General features: G+C 42.8%; 1 protein-coding gene across 1 annotated transcript; it reads right to left on the bottom strand.

Annotated features, from left to right (window-relative positions):
• Positions 1-5,856: 5,856 nt before the first annotated feature.
• ODF1 (outer dense fiber of sperm tails 1) lies at positions 5,857-15,018 on the bottom strand (the record flags this gene model as incomplete). Its single annotated transcript, XM_081266631.1, has 2 exons — positions 14,572-15,018; positions 5,857-6,289 (listed from the first exon to the last, which is right to left on the bottom strand). The coding sequence occupies exons 1-2, from the start codon at positions 14,889-14,891 to the stop codon at positions 5,857-5,859; spliced, it is 753 nt and encodes a 250-aa protein (XP_081122757.1). The 5' UTR covers positions 14,892-15,018.
• Between the last annotated feature and the right edge of the window lie 792 nt (positions 15,019-15,810).

Raw genomic sequence — 15,810 nt, 5'->3', positions numbered from 1 at the left:
CTACAAACAAAATTGGGTAAAATGGTGAATAAAGTTTGTTTGTGTCTGGTTATAATTGTTTCCAAAGGCACGGAGACTATATTCCTTCTAAAGCAGTATTAATTCCAAATGTTTTATTAGTGGAAACATTTTTAATGCTGAATATTATGGTTTTTAAAATATTGTATTTTCAGTAAAAGAAGCTTTTGTTTTGTTTTTTGTTTTGTTTTGTACCAGGGATTGAACCCAGGGGCGCTTAACCATTGAGTCACATCCCTAGCCCTATTTTATTTTTATTTTGCTTAGGGCCTCAGTAAGTTGCTGAGGATGTCTTTGAACTTGTGATCCTCTTGCCTCAGCCTCCCAAGCTGCTAGGATTATCAGCATTTGCTACCATGCCTGGCTAAATGCAGTTCTTTATGTGTATAACAAGGTTTGTTTTCTACATCACTGTAAGACTTTTCATCTAAAATCACAAACCAGATGCAGTGTCCGCTAAGCTAAGCTCTAAGCACCATCCTAGCCCAGATGTCAAATAGAGAAGCCTCCAGAAGATTCCAGCTATTCAGGTCCTCCCAAAAGGAGCAGAGATAAAACATCCCCTACCAAAGGGAATAAGACGTTCACAAACCACAGTAAACTCTTTGTGTCCCGGTTTTCTTAGTTTGATATATGAAAATGCAGTTACCACCAAAGTTTGAGTAGAGGAAGAAGGTTCTCTTGCCCTAGAACCTTCCAGACTGGAAACCCTGGACATTTTGATGCTTGATGATCCCCATCCCACCAAGAGAAGAATTTATTCCAACCATGCAGGGTCACCCCATGCCCTTGATGGTGCTCCCTGCTGGAAGAGGTTCTAAGAGAAGAGCCGGTTGCCTTAGGAAACAGAGATTGCTAGATTTAAACCCCCTTCCTGACTTTCTGTTACTGAGACATCCTCTGAAGTGGCATGAGATCAAGGCCCAGTTTATGAGCCTTCACAGTGGTAGGCTGTCCATCAGGTTTGCTGATCTCTGTATCTAGTACTGTAACTGGGGCTTGGTGTAGCTCAGGGAGATGGGTACTTATGTTTGTCAAAGTGTATACATTCATCAGGATCCAGATGCCCAAATAATGGATGCCTTCTGGCTTTGTGTTACGTCTTCAGGGATAAAGAGCTACTTGCTGTACTTCTCCGAACTGGAAAGAAGTGTTTCCAGGTTAGTATCAAGAGCAGCTGCTCCCTGAGGGTCACTTCTGAGCCAATCTTTCTCTCATGATTACAAGTCATGTGACTCATCCAGGCATCTGTTGAGAACGTGCTACGATAAAAGCCAAAATCCCTACAGACTCCACTGGAATTCACTAGGTCACTCAGCAATATGCTCCCCAGTTTTCTTTCTTTTTTTCTTTTTCTGGTACTGGGGATTGAACCCAGAGGCATTTTACCACTAGGCTACATCATAAGGTCCCCTGCCTTTTTTTTTTTTTTTAAAGACAAGGTCTCACTAAGTTGCTGAGGATCTCTATAAGATGCTGAGTGATGTTAGCCTTGAACTTATGATCCTCCTGCTTCAGCCTCCCAAGTCTCAGGGATTACAAATATGTGCCCCCTCACCTGGTTCCATTTACTTTTGTTGTTCTTTTTAGTTATACATGACAGTAGAATGTATTTTGACATATCATACATACTTGGACACTTGACCACTGAGACATGTCCCCAGCCACATTTTGTATTTTATTTAGAGACAGGGTCTCAATGAGTTTCTTAGCACCTCTCTGTTGCTGAGACTGGCTTTGAACTCACGATCCTCCTGCCTCAACCTCCTGAGTTGCTGGGATTATAGGTGTGTGTCACGGCACTCAGCCATAACTTCCTGTTTTTGTGGTAGTACGTGATGTAGAGTTACATTCTTCTTGTATTCATATGAGAACATAGGAAAGTTATGTCTGATTCATTCTACTGTCTTTCCTACTCCTCTCCCCCCCCCCATTTACTTTTCTTACAAATTCCCAGTCTCTGGTTGCAGTATTAATTTTACCTTAACTCTCAGCATAACGTCCTGAGCCAAAGGGCTAAATCATTGTCGCAACCTATTCCAGACTGTGACAATCGTGTGGGAAAGAGGGAGACAGAACAAGGAATTTCTGTGTAGAGAAGAGAAGTTGAAGTTTTTTCTTTCTTTGAGGTTTCTGGAACCTAGGGTGTCACACATGCTAAGCATGTGCTTTACCACTGAGGTACATCTTAGAAGTTGAGATAATTTAAAAACTGTTAGTTCACTAGATCTGCGGATATGAACAGTTCACTGAATAAAACTATTTTACAAAAATTGAAGAATAGTTGCTGAGAATTTTTAATATAATTGTATAAAATATTCACTATGTGAGTTTTGAAGATAATTAAACAGTATATGGTAGCAATTGGGTATAGATTCCTGAGTCCTATGCCCCCCAATTTTTTTTATTCATGATATAATTAAATAGCTCTTTGTGTTAATGGAATATATTCCAGAACTAAAGAGCTATTTAATTGTATTCATCTTCAAGCTTAATTCAACACTATTTACCAAGCTCATTAATTAAAAGGTAGTGTATCTACCTAATCTAGGTATTCATTCATTATACACATGGATAGTGACATAGTCTCATCTTTCAATTCCCTTATGGGACAATTTTTTTGTCTCTGTGCAATCAAGAGTCACCTCCACCCATTGCCCATTCTGTAGATAAAGAAGGGCATTTACAGTTGGACTCTGATCTATAAAACAACATTCAAAACCGTGGCAGGGCTGCCCAAGCCCAGGGTCCATTAACAATTTAGGAGACAACCAATGTTTCTTCTCCCTCAGATCTACTTCCGCCCTGTTCTCAGTTCATGGAACAAGCCCTGCTACGTGCTTTTCCCCCGAGGTCTCAGACAAGGCCCACACCCATGCCCTGCCTCCTCCTCTGGCTGGCTCCAGTTCCCACATGCACTTTGCTGATGTTAGAGGGCACTTCACAGGGCACACCAGACAATGTAGCTCTGGTTACACGCTGTCAAGTGCTTTGACAATTATACCACTGATGGTAGTCTTGCCTTCCCCTACAGAAGTTCCTGGAAAGGTACTTAGTAACAATAGCTCTTGGCACTGGGCCCCCACTCAGAGCTGGTACTCAGTCAATAACCACTTATCTATCAAGTCTTGCCCTGTGAGGGTGGCGAGCAGATGAAGGAAACAATCCTACACAGGCCAGGCTCTGGCTTCCCTGGGGCACCTGCCAGGCAGTGATGTCCTTGATACACACCATGGGAATGCCTATGGCCAGTCTGCCCTCTCCTAGCTCTTTTAAATGCAGTTTCTTTGGAACTCCCCCACTTTACCTTCTCCCCATCCCTTCATAGCACCCCTCCCTGCATTTAATTTAAAGCATTAGTGACCAAAGTTATTTTTCTCTCCATCTCTGCTGCAAGGTGCAGTACCTGGATTTCAGATGAGGAAGTCTGGCTGACAAGATGATGGATAAATGGGTGAATGTCTGGACTAATAGGAGGGTGAGACGTGGGTGCGTCAGTAGAAAAATGAACTGTTCGTTCCTGGAGGTGCCCTGGAATGGCCCCTTCCAAAGGGCAGAGGTATCCACTTGTTCAAGGAATTAAGACCCCACTGAGATTCCATTGACTTTATAAGATGAAATTTGTTAAAAATGTTTGTGACTTAAAATCTGGGTGTAGTGGTATACAACTGTAATCCCAATGACTCAGGAAGCTAAGAGGCAGAAGGGTCACAAGTTCAATGTCAGCCTCCACAATTTAGAAGACCTGTCTCAAAATTAAAAAAATAAAATAAAATAAATTAAAAGATCTGGGAATATAGGTCAGTAAATCATCACCTCTGGGTTCAATCCTTAGGACTACAAGAAAACATTCTAACTTTAACTGGGTGTGGTGGCATATACTTCTAATCCCAGCTACTTGGAGGGCCTGAGGCAGGAGAATCCTAGGTTCAAGGGCAACCTGGGAAATTTAGCAAGACTGTCTCAAAATAAAATTTATAAAAATGCTGGAGATGCAGATCAGTAGCAGAGTGCTTGCTTAGTATGTGTGCAAGATCCTGGGTTCCATCTCCATACTGAAAAAAAAAATTATAACTTAGAAACTAGAATATTTATGAACATATAATCAAAACATGGCAAGACATGAGGGCAATTCTACAATTTAGCATACACAAACATATTCATTTATACCTTCGTTGCTAGGTAATACATTTTGGGAATGTTCAATGTTTTTTATTCACCACTTGTAATAGAGGGCCATTAGTTCCCTCAATCGAGAGCAAAATCTACTATCAACATCAATTATTTTTCAATCTTGAACTTGAAAGCTTTTAAAGAAAAAGACTTTAAGATCTCACCCAGAGCTTCCTGGTCTTAGCTGTATGCTTGCATTGCCTGGGGAAGCTTTTAAAAATCTTGATGCCCAGGTTGCCTCTCAAATCTATTACATTAGAATCTCTGGGGAGAAGACACAGGCATCTGTATATTTTCCTCTTTTGAAGAAGAAATGTTTGGGTCAGGTGCAGTGGCACATGCCTGTAATCCCAGCTACTCAGGAGGGTCAAGAAGGATTGCAAGTTCAGCCTGGATGACTTAGTAAGAACTTGTCTAAAAAAAAGAAAAGGAAGGAAGGAAGGAAGGAAGGAAGGAGGATTGGAGATGTAACTCAGTGGTACAGTGCTTACCTAGTATGCTTGAGGACATGATTCAAATCCCCCATACCGAAAATTTTTTGGTTTGGCTTTGTTGTTGTTGTTGTACTGGGGATCAAACCCAGGGTTTTGCAAATGCTAGGCAACTGAGCTATACACCCAGCTCCAACATGCATATTTTTAAAGCTTCCCAAATAATTCCCATGTGCAGACAAGACTGAGAATCACCACTCAACCCTTCTACATCTAAGGCTAATAAAAAGACTTACTATGCAAACTAGATGGTTTTTTGTTCCCTCTAAGAGAGTTGTTTTGTTTTGTTCATAGTATGGGGATTGAACCAAGGGGTGTTCCAACACTGAACTACATCCCTGGCCATTTATTTAGAGACAGGATTAAGGCTGGCCATGAATTTACAATCCTCCTGCCTCAGTCTCCCAAGTTGCCCAGCTGAGAGTCAGGTTTGAAACCATCCCTCCCCATCATCTTGTTTTTCCTTTACTTCTATTTCTGTCCTAACAACCAAGAATAGCTCAATGGCTCCAGGGAGGAGGATCCAAATTCAGGAGAACTATGCTATCATTTTGTGAAGTCTGTACTTTTCCGCTCCTGAATTTCCATGCCTAAAACCAGTTTCTGGAAATGAGGGAAAGAGACAGCTGCCATAGAGTCAGGTGTGATGGTGCCTGCAATCCCAGCAACCCAGGAGGCTGAGGCAAGAGAATGGCAAGTTCAAGGACTGCCGGGTCAATTGAGCAAGACCTTGTCTCAAAAAATAAAAAGGTCCGTGATATACCTGGGTTCAATCCCCAGTACCATCCAAAGAAAAAAAAAAAGTGGTTGTTTTTAATTGCTAGATTCTCTGTCTGCAGTGTGGTTTCTGGGCTGGACCATTTCATTGGATCAGTTGGAAAGACTGTCTAGGGATGCTTCCTGGAACTTGGAGATAGTTGGGTTCGGAGGAGGACACGGGAGAGCATCTCTCAGTACCCCATCCATTCATTCTTCCAATGCCCACTAACTCTGCAGGGCTCCTGGAGTAGGCGGAATAAAAAGACTTTCACACAACAACAGCAGATTGCAATTATGTATTTAGTTTCCTATGTACTTGAACAACAAGGGCCATGGGAAGGGGAAGAGAAATGCTGGAAGAGCTGCCTGGCTGGAGTACCTGACTTCGGCTAAGACATGGATTCCTAAGCACAATTTACAAAATCATTTTCCTACAGGAAAATCGGCTTCCACAGGGGTAGCAGGGGTTGCAGGGGTCGCAGGGGTTGCAAGGGTTGCAAGGGCTGCAGGGACTGCAAGGGTTGCAGGGGTTGCAGGGGTTGCAGGGGGAAGCACAAGGGTAGCATGGAGACTCGATCTTGACACAACTGCCGAGGCCGTAGGAGTAAGTTACATCCTTTTCGTCTACACATGGCGGCAAGCTGAACTCTTTGCAGATGTTCATATAGCTGTACTTTTTGGATCCTAGGCAGTCGTACCTGTTCTCTCGTTCAGCTGACACACACACCTTTCCATCCTTTACTCGTACTTTGACTTGATCAGGTTCAAAGCCACACACGTTCACTGACCCCAAGATGTTACTGCTACAGCAAGAGGAGGCCAGGATTCTGTTTGTTGTTCTTCTGAGCCTGGAATTGAGAAAAAAGGACAGAGTGAGAGGAAGGAGCTCAGACACAGCCCAAGAAACCATATTTTAATCTCTATCTCCTTTTAATAGCAAAAGCTCACACTAGTCATCATGAAAAATCAAATTTACACAAACAAGGAATATAAAAAGTGAGAGTCCCGCTACATGATTCACACAGCTTTCAATTCTAGCTCCTCCTCCTATTAATTATGAAACCGTGGGGGGTTCCTTAACCTCTCTGTGCTTCAGTTTCCTCATTTGTAAAGTACAGATAATAATGATAACTGTTAGAGGATTAGATGAGAGGATAGCATTTTACTTAATGCTGTGCTTGGCATGTTTCAAATCTTATTTAATTATTACAATTATCATTGTTGTTTCTACAATTATATATAGACAGAGTAGTTTTTTAATGGGACACAATTGAAAAGATTCCATTTTAAACACTATATACTACTTGGAAAGGCAGATGGTTTGCTTGAGCCCAGGAGTTTTGAGACCCACCTGGTCAACACAGTAAGACTCTGTCTAATAAAAACATGACTGTCACCTCCGCCACTGGACAATCACCCAGACACTTGACTTGAAAAGTTCCATCAGCAAAAAGGGCAGGAGAGAACTGACCTGGTTCTGTCCACTAGGGCTGACTCCTTTTGCTGCCATGAAATGGCTCCAGATTCTAGTGACCTGGTGCCAGAAGGAATTCAGTCCTTTTGGCAGGGCTGTGTCCATCAGATATGGGACCACCCACCAGTGGCATGTTGGTTGGGATCCTACCAGCTTTCAAGAGCTCACTGTGTGCTTCTTTTCTCAGCTCCTCATTTAGTGACTTCACATTAATTGTTCAAAATCAATCATGGTGGGAATATTTACACCACAGCAAGTGGAAAATGCTACAGATCAGAACCAGTTGTCAAATGCCATTGCCATGGCTCCTAGAGAAGCTGACAGTTGCTATTCATGTCCTACCATGTAAATCCTTAATAATAAGAAATTAACAGCAGCTCACACTGATTGATCAGTTAGGATACATCAAGAACTAGTAAAGCCAAGTGCCCAAGAGCACAGACTCTATAGAGTATGTTTAAATCTCAGTTCTGCCACATGGACAAGTTTTTTAACTTCTCTGTGTCTCAGTTTCCTCATCTGTAAAACTGGGACTATAAGTAGTCTCCTACCTATTGTGTTGTTGTGAGGTTTAAATTAGTTAATGCATGAAAAAAAATTCACAACTGTGATTGGCACATAGTTAGGTTGTTAGGCTTGACTTTTTCTGTTGTTGCTATTTGTTTGTTTACAATTTGCCATGGAAAGTGCTAAGCACGTTACAAAGAGTTATTCCATTTAATCTTCACAATAACTGTGGTGCACATGTGATTATCACTGTATTGCCTTTTTTATGCTGAATTTTGTTTAAACATTTGCTTCTTTTTGCTGTGTAAGTTATAGGTCCAGAAAATATAAAGAAAAAGATTAAATGTTTTTTAAAGAGAGAGAGAATCTTTAATATTTATTTTTTAGTTTTGGGGGGACACAACATCTTTGTATGTGGTGCTGAGGATCAACCCGGGCTGCACGCATGCCAGGCGAGTGCGCTACCACTTGAGCCACATCCCCAGCCCGATTAAATATTTTTTTAAAATTCATAATTACATACCACACACTTAACTCTTGTGTTACACTTTTTTCTGTGTGTATGTGTTTCTACATACAGTTTTGTGTATGTTCTTAAGTTCATGCTACACACACTGAATTTAATCTTCACTTTTCACTTGATAAGACTTCACAGGATTGGTTTATAGTGTGAACCACTTATACTGAAAATTATACACCAAGACTCTTGATGGCTAATTACAAGTTGACCAAGTACAATTTGGTCCTAGGAGACACTGAGGCAAACAGAAACAACTTGAGTCATATACCCAGAGGACTATATAATAAGTCACTCAGCTCCATTTCTACCCCCAACCCAAAGGAATCTGAGGATGGCGGGGGTACAGTAATCTTTTTTGCCCTGGGTATACTGGAATACCCTAGGCCATACTAAGAAGAAAGGAAGAGAACTGGACTTTGAAATTGCTATCTCTGAGAGGCAGCCCAGAGATCAAACACATTATCTCACTAGATAGAGAATAACTCACAAAAATGCAAGAAACAGCACAAACTCTAGACATGTTGCTCTCTCTGGATAGATCATAGCTTGAAGCTGGGCATGCCTGTAATACCAGTGACAAGGAGGCTGAGACAGGAGGATCACAACTTTGAGACTGGCCTCAGCCACTTAGTAAGACCCTCAGCCCTTAGTGAAACTCTGTCTCAGAATAAAAGGGCTGGGGATGTGGCTCAGTGGTAAAGTGTCTCTGGGTTCAATCCCTAGTACCCAAAAAATAAGATCAGAGCTTGAAGGAGAGCAGCCAAGGCCATAAGTGAAGCACAGAGTAGAGTAGGCACTCAGGGTTTCTCAGATTCTCCACGGTGTGCACATGGGCTGAGTCAAATTGCATCATATCCTGCTGTAAAGAAGGGGTTTGGGGGCTGGGGATGTGGCTCAAGCGGTGGCGCGCTCGCCTGGCATGCGTGCGGCCCGGGTTCGATCCTCAGCACCACATACCAACAAAGATGTTGTGTCCGCCGAGAACTAAAAAATAAATATTAAAAAAAAAAAAGAAGGGGTTTGGACTAACAAAAGAGGGCCAAAGACCCCAAGCAGGATTTCTAGGGCCCCAGTGACTGCCTGAGCTGATTCTGCCCTCCTGCCATCTGTAGGAGATGGATCTGGCAACCAGACCCACCAGGCATTGCCAGCTCCAGGTCCATCTCTACTTAGATGCCTGAATCCCAGGCAATAACTTCATGCATTTTGTTCCCCCTTTCTCCCCTATCCCTACCACTTTGGCTTCTTCGCAGCAGTTATATAGCTATCCCACACTGGGGGTCTTTTGAGAAATGGCCTAAAACTCTTGGCCAAGTCAGGTCTCTTCTTGCATTTATCTCAGTGGTTATGAGCAAGAACCTGTGGGTTTAAGGGAACTCGCAGGAGTCACATTTTGCTCATCAAACTCAACTCTGAACTTGCAACTTGACTTTGCCATCAGCCTAATTGGGATTTCCCATGGCTCTCTGGAGTTCTGGGCAAGGGGAGATTGCCTCCTATGCTTTTATCACAGAGCTGAACCAGTTCCTTTGGTTCTCTGTTGAAGACTCATAGAAAAGCTGGGGATAGCTACAGACCAAAGGCACCTGTGTCTGCACTCTGTGCTAGTCTGTTTCGCTCTGCTGAAGCTGAGTTTCACCTGCACATCAGACCACACACCTGAATGTGAAACACCACCCACGCCTATGAGGAGCTATATGAGCAGCCATCTTCATACAGATATGACTCATATTCATTCCTGTGGTCAATAAAGGAAGATGTCAAAAATTACTCTATCCACCTGAGAGCAAGGGGAAGCAAGCCTTCTCTAAGCTTTGTTGGAATACTTTGCTTCTCTCTTCCATGTTTACAAAGACCCATGTAAACACATCCTTCCCTTTCTTTTCTCCTTTTTTCCTCTCTCCCCTCTTTTTGACTCTTCTCCCTTCCCAGACTTTGGTATTAATATGGCAGACAGTGTCACTCAACAAGGAGTAAACAGTGTAGTCTGGCTGCATTTGACTTTCCTGCAGGGCTGGATAAAACACAGGTGTCTGGATCCCCACCCCACCCCCACCCCACCCTCAAGTTTCAGATTCAGTTGCTATGGTGTGGAGTTGAGAATTTGCATTTCTAATAAGTGCCAGGTGACTCTGCTAATGCTGATCCAGGGACCACACTTTGAGAATCACTGGCCAGGTGGTGAGGTACATGAATTTCTCACTCGGGTGAATGTGTCTTCAAGTCAGGGCTCCACGATGTCTCAGTGATCAAGACGGTTGCCCTAGATCTGATTCATCAACTATATGATAGAGATAATAGCAGCCCAAAGGCACACTAGGAGAATTAAATGAATGTGAATACTGGGTACGTAGACATTACTCAAGAAAATTCTTCTTCATCATTCCTCCTGTAAAAGATCTTACCCAAAATCTGAGGTTGTTTTTTTCTTTCTTTCCTGATAAAGGAAGCAACTTCAGAAAGCTTTTATTTTTTCAAGTAACCAATGCTATTGATGCAAAACAAACCAAAAAAAAAAAAAACCCAACAACTTCCCCAATACTTCTTTCAAAACCAACACATCACATTTTATTTCTATTAGAATGTAAGTATTTTTTTCTACACCAGTTAATAAAAAACCAAGACCCAGACAAAATCTGAGTTTTTAAGTGACCAAGGCCCAAGTCCTATATCATTAAACAATAAGGTCAAACTAAATAATAGAAATGATTTTCACCAGCTGGGTATGGTGACCCACAGCTGTAGTCCCAGTTACTCAAGAGGCAAGAGGATTTGTAAGCTTGAGGCCAGCCTCGGTGATTCAGTGAGGTTCTATTCCAAAATAAAATGAAGGGCTGGAGGTGTAGCTCAGTGGTATAGCTCCCCTGGGTTCCACCCCTAGTCTCTCTCTCTTTCTCTCTCTCTCTCTCTCTCACACACACACACACACACACACACACACACACACACACACAAAGAATGTTTTAGGCTTAGGTGGCAACTCCTAGGCTCGCAACCAAGGGGAACTGGGCTCCAAGACGACGGGTACAAAGAGATTGTGATGAGAGAGAAACCAGGGGCCAGCTCTTCTGTCTCTCAGAGGACACAGGGAAGCTGGCTCTGTGGAAAGCCAGTCTTTACCAGTCATAAAGCCCCAGTCTGACCCTGACTCACTGACTGAGAGAAGACTCAATGAAAACCTCAAACTCAAGAGTGTGGGGGGAGTCCAGAAAAGAAATGAGAGGGCAGGTTTTTAAAGTTTTGAGATGGCAGACCTCCTGGGGGGACTTTGAAGGGAATTTCTTGTTGAGATTTAGGCCAACCACAGGCTGGATGGAAGCACAGCTTCAGGATTCATTTCTAGGTACCAAAGAAGGGTACAGAGGGTGAGGCCAGTGTAGCTCAAGGTACAACTGTAAACCAAGATTCATCTGGCCGCAGGACTAGTGCCAGTGTCAAAGCCACACCTGCATCTGTTCATTAGGTCATAAACTACAGTCAGGACTGAGGATGGGTTAGAGCTGGTTTGTTCCTTCAGCTTTAGTAATGAGGAAAGGGAACCCCATGAAGTGCCGTGGCTAATCAGGTACGAACTTAAGGCAGGATGATGTGGGATTTCCCCAAAGGAAACTAAATTCAGTTACCTCAGTCCTTCTAGATCCAGAAGAGTGAGGATGAGTCAGGGGCATGGCTAGTACTTCGGGCATAAAAGGTAATTGGGGAAGGAACAGGCATACTGAAAAAGCTAAAGAAAAGAAAGTGCTAAATTGGGTGCCTACTAAGGAAGACACTGCCTCCTCTATCCCAACCCCTGTGGTACTGGGGATAAAACCCAGGGCCTTGCAAGTACCCAGGGTGGTCAGGCAGTCTACCACAGACCTGCACCCACAGTCCTTTGTATTTCATTTTGAGACAGAGTCTTGCTATGTTGCCCAGGCTGCTTCCTGCTTCAACCTCCCATGTAGTAGCTAGGATTACAGGTGTTTGCCACCACACCTGGCTGACACTGACTTTTGAAGCAGCTACTCAAGCAAGAATGGATACAAGGCCATGGATACCACACACACACACAAAAAAAAAAAAGAAACAATGGAAGTGAGTTGGACCTTCTATGCCTGGGCTAAAGAAAAAGATATATATATATAAAATACATATACGTATATATACATATAATACATATACGTACATATCCATCTATTAATATATTATATGTTATATATTATATATTATATGAATATTACATATATAAAAATGACAGATACTCAAGAATGTTTGAGAAACTTATGGATGAAATTTAAAAATTTTTGGCCAAGAGTTTTTACTCATTATTAGAGTAATACCCAGACACATAACAGATTGTTATAGTAAGTAATTTCAGTGGGGCGGAGGCAACTACAGACATAGAAACTAGAAACATAGAACCTCTGGACAACACAGAATGACATCTGAATGATATGTCATAATTAACCAACACCTCAGCATTCTTTAAAAGGGTGAAAGGTCATGTGAATATGAATTCTAAATCCACAAAGCCTTGGACAAGATTTCACACCAAAGATTGTTTTTAAAAAAGTTCTCAACATAATATTTCTGGATCTCTTTAGTCATGGATCAGGAGCTAGCTTAAAGATAAGAAAGAGGAGGTATTTCACTGGAAGAAAAAAATATTAACAGTGTGAGTCCTCTGGGATTGGAGCTGGGATCACAGCTGAACATTTTCACCTCTCCAGGAAAATTGAAGATTTAGGTTTACAGGTGACACTAAGCCCTTTTGGATAGGGAGATGTCAAGCTGTCAGAAATAGAGCATAGGGCTGGGGATGTGGCTCAAGCGGTAGCGCGCTCGCCTGGCATGCGTGCGGCCCGGGTTCGATCCTCAGCACCACATACAAACAAAGATGTTGTGTCCGCCAAGAACTAAAAAAAAAATAAATAAATATAAAAAATTCTCTCTCTCTCTCTCTCTCTCTCTCTCTCTCTCTCTCTCTCTCCTCTCTCACTCTCTTTAAAAAAAAAATAGAGCATAGAAATTTCACAAAGTAGTATGAATGGGAAGAAAAGTATCTGGGAGGAGAAAAAAGAGGGCAAAAGCCTGAGGTCATTTCTAAAATGGTCTCAGAGTTATCCATTCAGAGATCCAGGAATTAATGTAAGGAATCACCAGCTTCGCATCCTGCTGCTGGCACAGGAAAACAAACAAAAACAGCCAAGACCCAGACACTGTCAGAATAATCATCACAAACTAGAGAAAGCATCACCTCTTGTATGAACTACTATGCTGGGGATTGAAGTTGGGCCAACTGAGCACCAAAAAATAGGGTCTCTAAAGTGGGATAAGGAGCCTGATGGCAAAGGGCAGAGAGGCATTGCCCTGAGGGGTGTGGGAAGAGGGGAGCTCAGAAGACCCAAGGTACAGAGGGAGTGGGCATAGACCTGCCCACAAGGAGCCCTTCCTCACAGTGTGAACAGTTTATAAACTTGATTTCCTAAGGAGTAAAAATAAAGTGGTTCAAAGAATATGTTCATGAATCTGTAGGTGAATGCTCCATTTCAGCCTATGAGGGAGGGCCAGTCCTGACCTTTGGCCAAGGCTGATGACCTCGACAATTACTGTCCTATTGCCCTTCCGATGAAACACCACTGTCACTGTTGCCAAGGGACCTCTCTTCTACATACCCACCCACCCATCGTTCATCTATTTTTCTAGGCATCTTACCTATCTATGCTTATCTTTTAAAAAAATAGGACCATATTAAACATTTTTTTTTCTACATTTGCTTTTTTCACTTACCACCATCAATATGTAAAAATGCTTTGTCCATCCGTTTAACATCTACATACCGTTCCAATGTTTGGTGGGCCATAATTTATTTAGGCAGAGGACAACTCTCTCCACCACCGTTTTCATCAATAGTAGCAGACTAAATGGCTTATATAGACAGAGATTTCCTTCTTTACTCCAGGCAAAAAAGAAAATATGATCAAAACTAAAACATTTTTTAGATTCCCCAATTCCATGGAAACCCAACTCAAGTCTCCTCTGAAAGGGGCAACTGAGTTCTGTAGTTTATTTCCACAGCTTTTTTCGGAGTTGGAGGGGAGAGCCAATGTAATGGTCTCAACTCCAGAGGAACTGTAAGTCTTTGGAGTTGGGAGGAAGGGGAGAAAGATTTTCCTACAAAATGAAGGAAATGCCTCTATTGTTCAATTTATTCTCCGGCTCCTAAAGCCTCTGGCAAACATTAAGGATTTGATCAATTATTATTACTTGTCCTGCAGACACTTCTGTAAGTCCAAATATACTCAAATCACTTTACTCATAACCAGAAAAAATGTTTCGTTTGCTGCCTCCAATAGCTTTTTAATGACACCCCCTATTTCTTTCCCTCATTAAAGCCACCTAATTTGTCAAGTTGGCACTCCCGCTATAAACCACCAGCTGCCCTCAACACCGTTACATTGTCTTTGGAGAATCTCACCATTCCCATTATGGACCCACTGACTCTTCTTAAATCTTTCCTAAGTCACCAGAGTCATTATCTTGAACATTTTTTTATCTTTGTTCAAGTATCAATTGTCACCCCCCCCCCTTTATTTCAACTCATGAGGCTGAGAAACCAACTCTAAAGATCTAAAAGTGAGTTCTCTCACTTGGCAAGCTCTCTCTTTTCGTCCTCGATGGCTCTGATGGCTTTCCTCTCCAAACTCCTGAGGGACGGGCGAAGGCAGTACAGCTTGTAGTCACACAGGCAGCACGGGTAGAGGTCACACAGGCCGCAGGATCGCGTTCGCTTCGAGTAGCACAGGCAGTATGGGTAGGGATGCAAGTCACAGCAGCAGTACGGGTGCATGTACAAGTCACACAGGCATCGGGTGCTGAATTCATCGATGCATCTCAACTGTCTTAATTCTCTGTCCACCTTCTTTATGTCCCTTCTAACACTGTCCAAAAGACAACTCAGTGCAGCCATTACAGTCACACCTTATTGTTCAGTGAGTACCTTTGGGAAATGGCACTCAAGGGAAAAAATTGTTCTAAGCTCTTCTCAGAGGTTTCTTTTAAAAATAAATGAGACTCACATGGCTCACTTACTTTAAGGCTTGTATTCTGTGACCTCACCATCCTCTGAGTATGTCATAATCTTCTGGTTGCCATGTGAACCAGACCCAGACACACTCTCCAGAGACCCTCCTGAGAGCTACAGAGATACTCTCAGAAACATACTCATGTTGAGATTTCATTCACCTTCACATTGGGTGTCTCCCAAGCAATCCGGGCTCCTGGGTTCACGGGACTAAACTTGAACGTCCCTGACTTGTGTGTGCTCTGAGGATGAGCCATGGCTTGCCAGTGCTGATCTTGGGGCACCCATGGCAGGAGCTGCCTGGTTCCTTTCTCAATGCCCTTCTGCCCGAAGCTTAGTCTTGCTCTTTTTATTCTGGGATTAATTCTGGTTCCAGGCAGGAAGAATATTATAAAGAACTTTCATGTAGTTCTCTTTCTCCTGTCAAGGTCTCCTCAAGTCAGCCTTTGTCCTTGACCTTCTGAGTCCCAATGTCGAGTCCTGCACATCCCCCCCCCCACCCAACCTCTGATGGGGATCAAACCCAGGAGCTCACACAGCCTCACCTCACCTGCCTGTTCTTGGCTTGCTGGGGTCCTGGCTGTCCTGGAACCTCAGTTCTCCATGGGTGGGGATCCTGCCTGGAAGCTGCCATTTCTGTGCTCAGAGTCCTGTCCTCAGTCACCACCTCTCAGCAACTGTAACTGTGGTCTTGTCTTCAAGCCCTCAGATTCCCCAAATGTATCCCACATGTTGGTCCCTGACACTCTTTTAGACAGTGGCCAGAAATCCTCGCTCCAGCATTTCCTGCCCTCTATTTTAGACC

This window comes from Spermophilus citellus (assembly GCF_964194105.1).
Source record: "Spermophilus citellus genome assembly, chromosome: 14".
Lineage (NCBI taxonomy): Eukaryota > Metazoa > Chordata > Mammalia > Rodentia > Sciuridae > Spermophilus > Spermophilus citellus.
The sequence above is the reverse complement of the archived record's forward strand: the minus strand, read 5'-3'. Positions and strand labels throughout refer to the sequence as shown.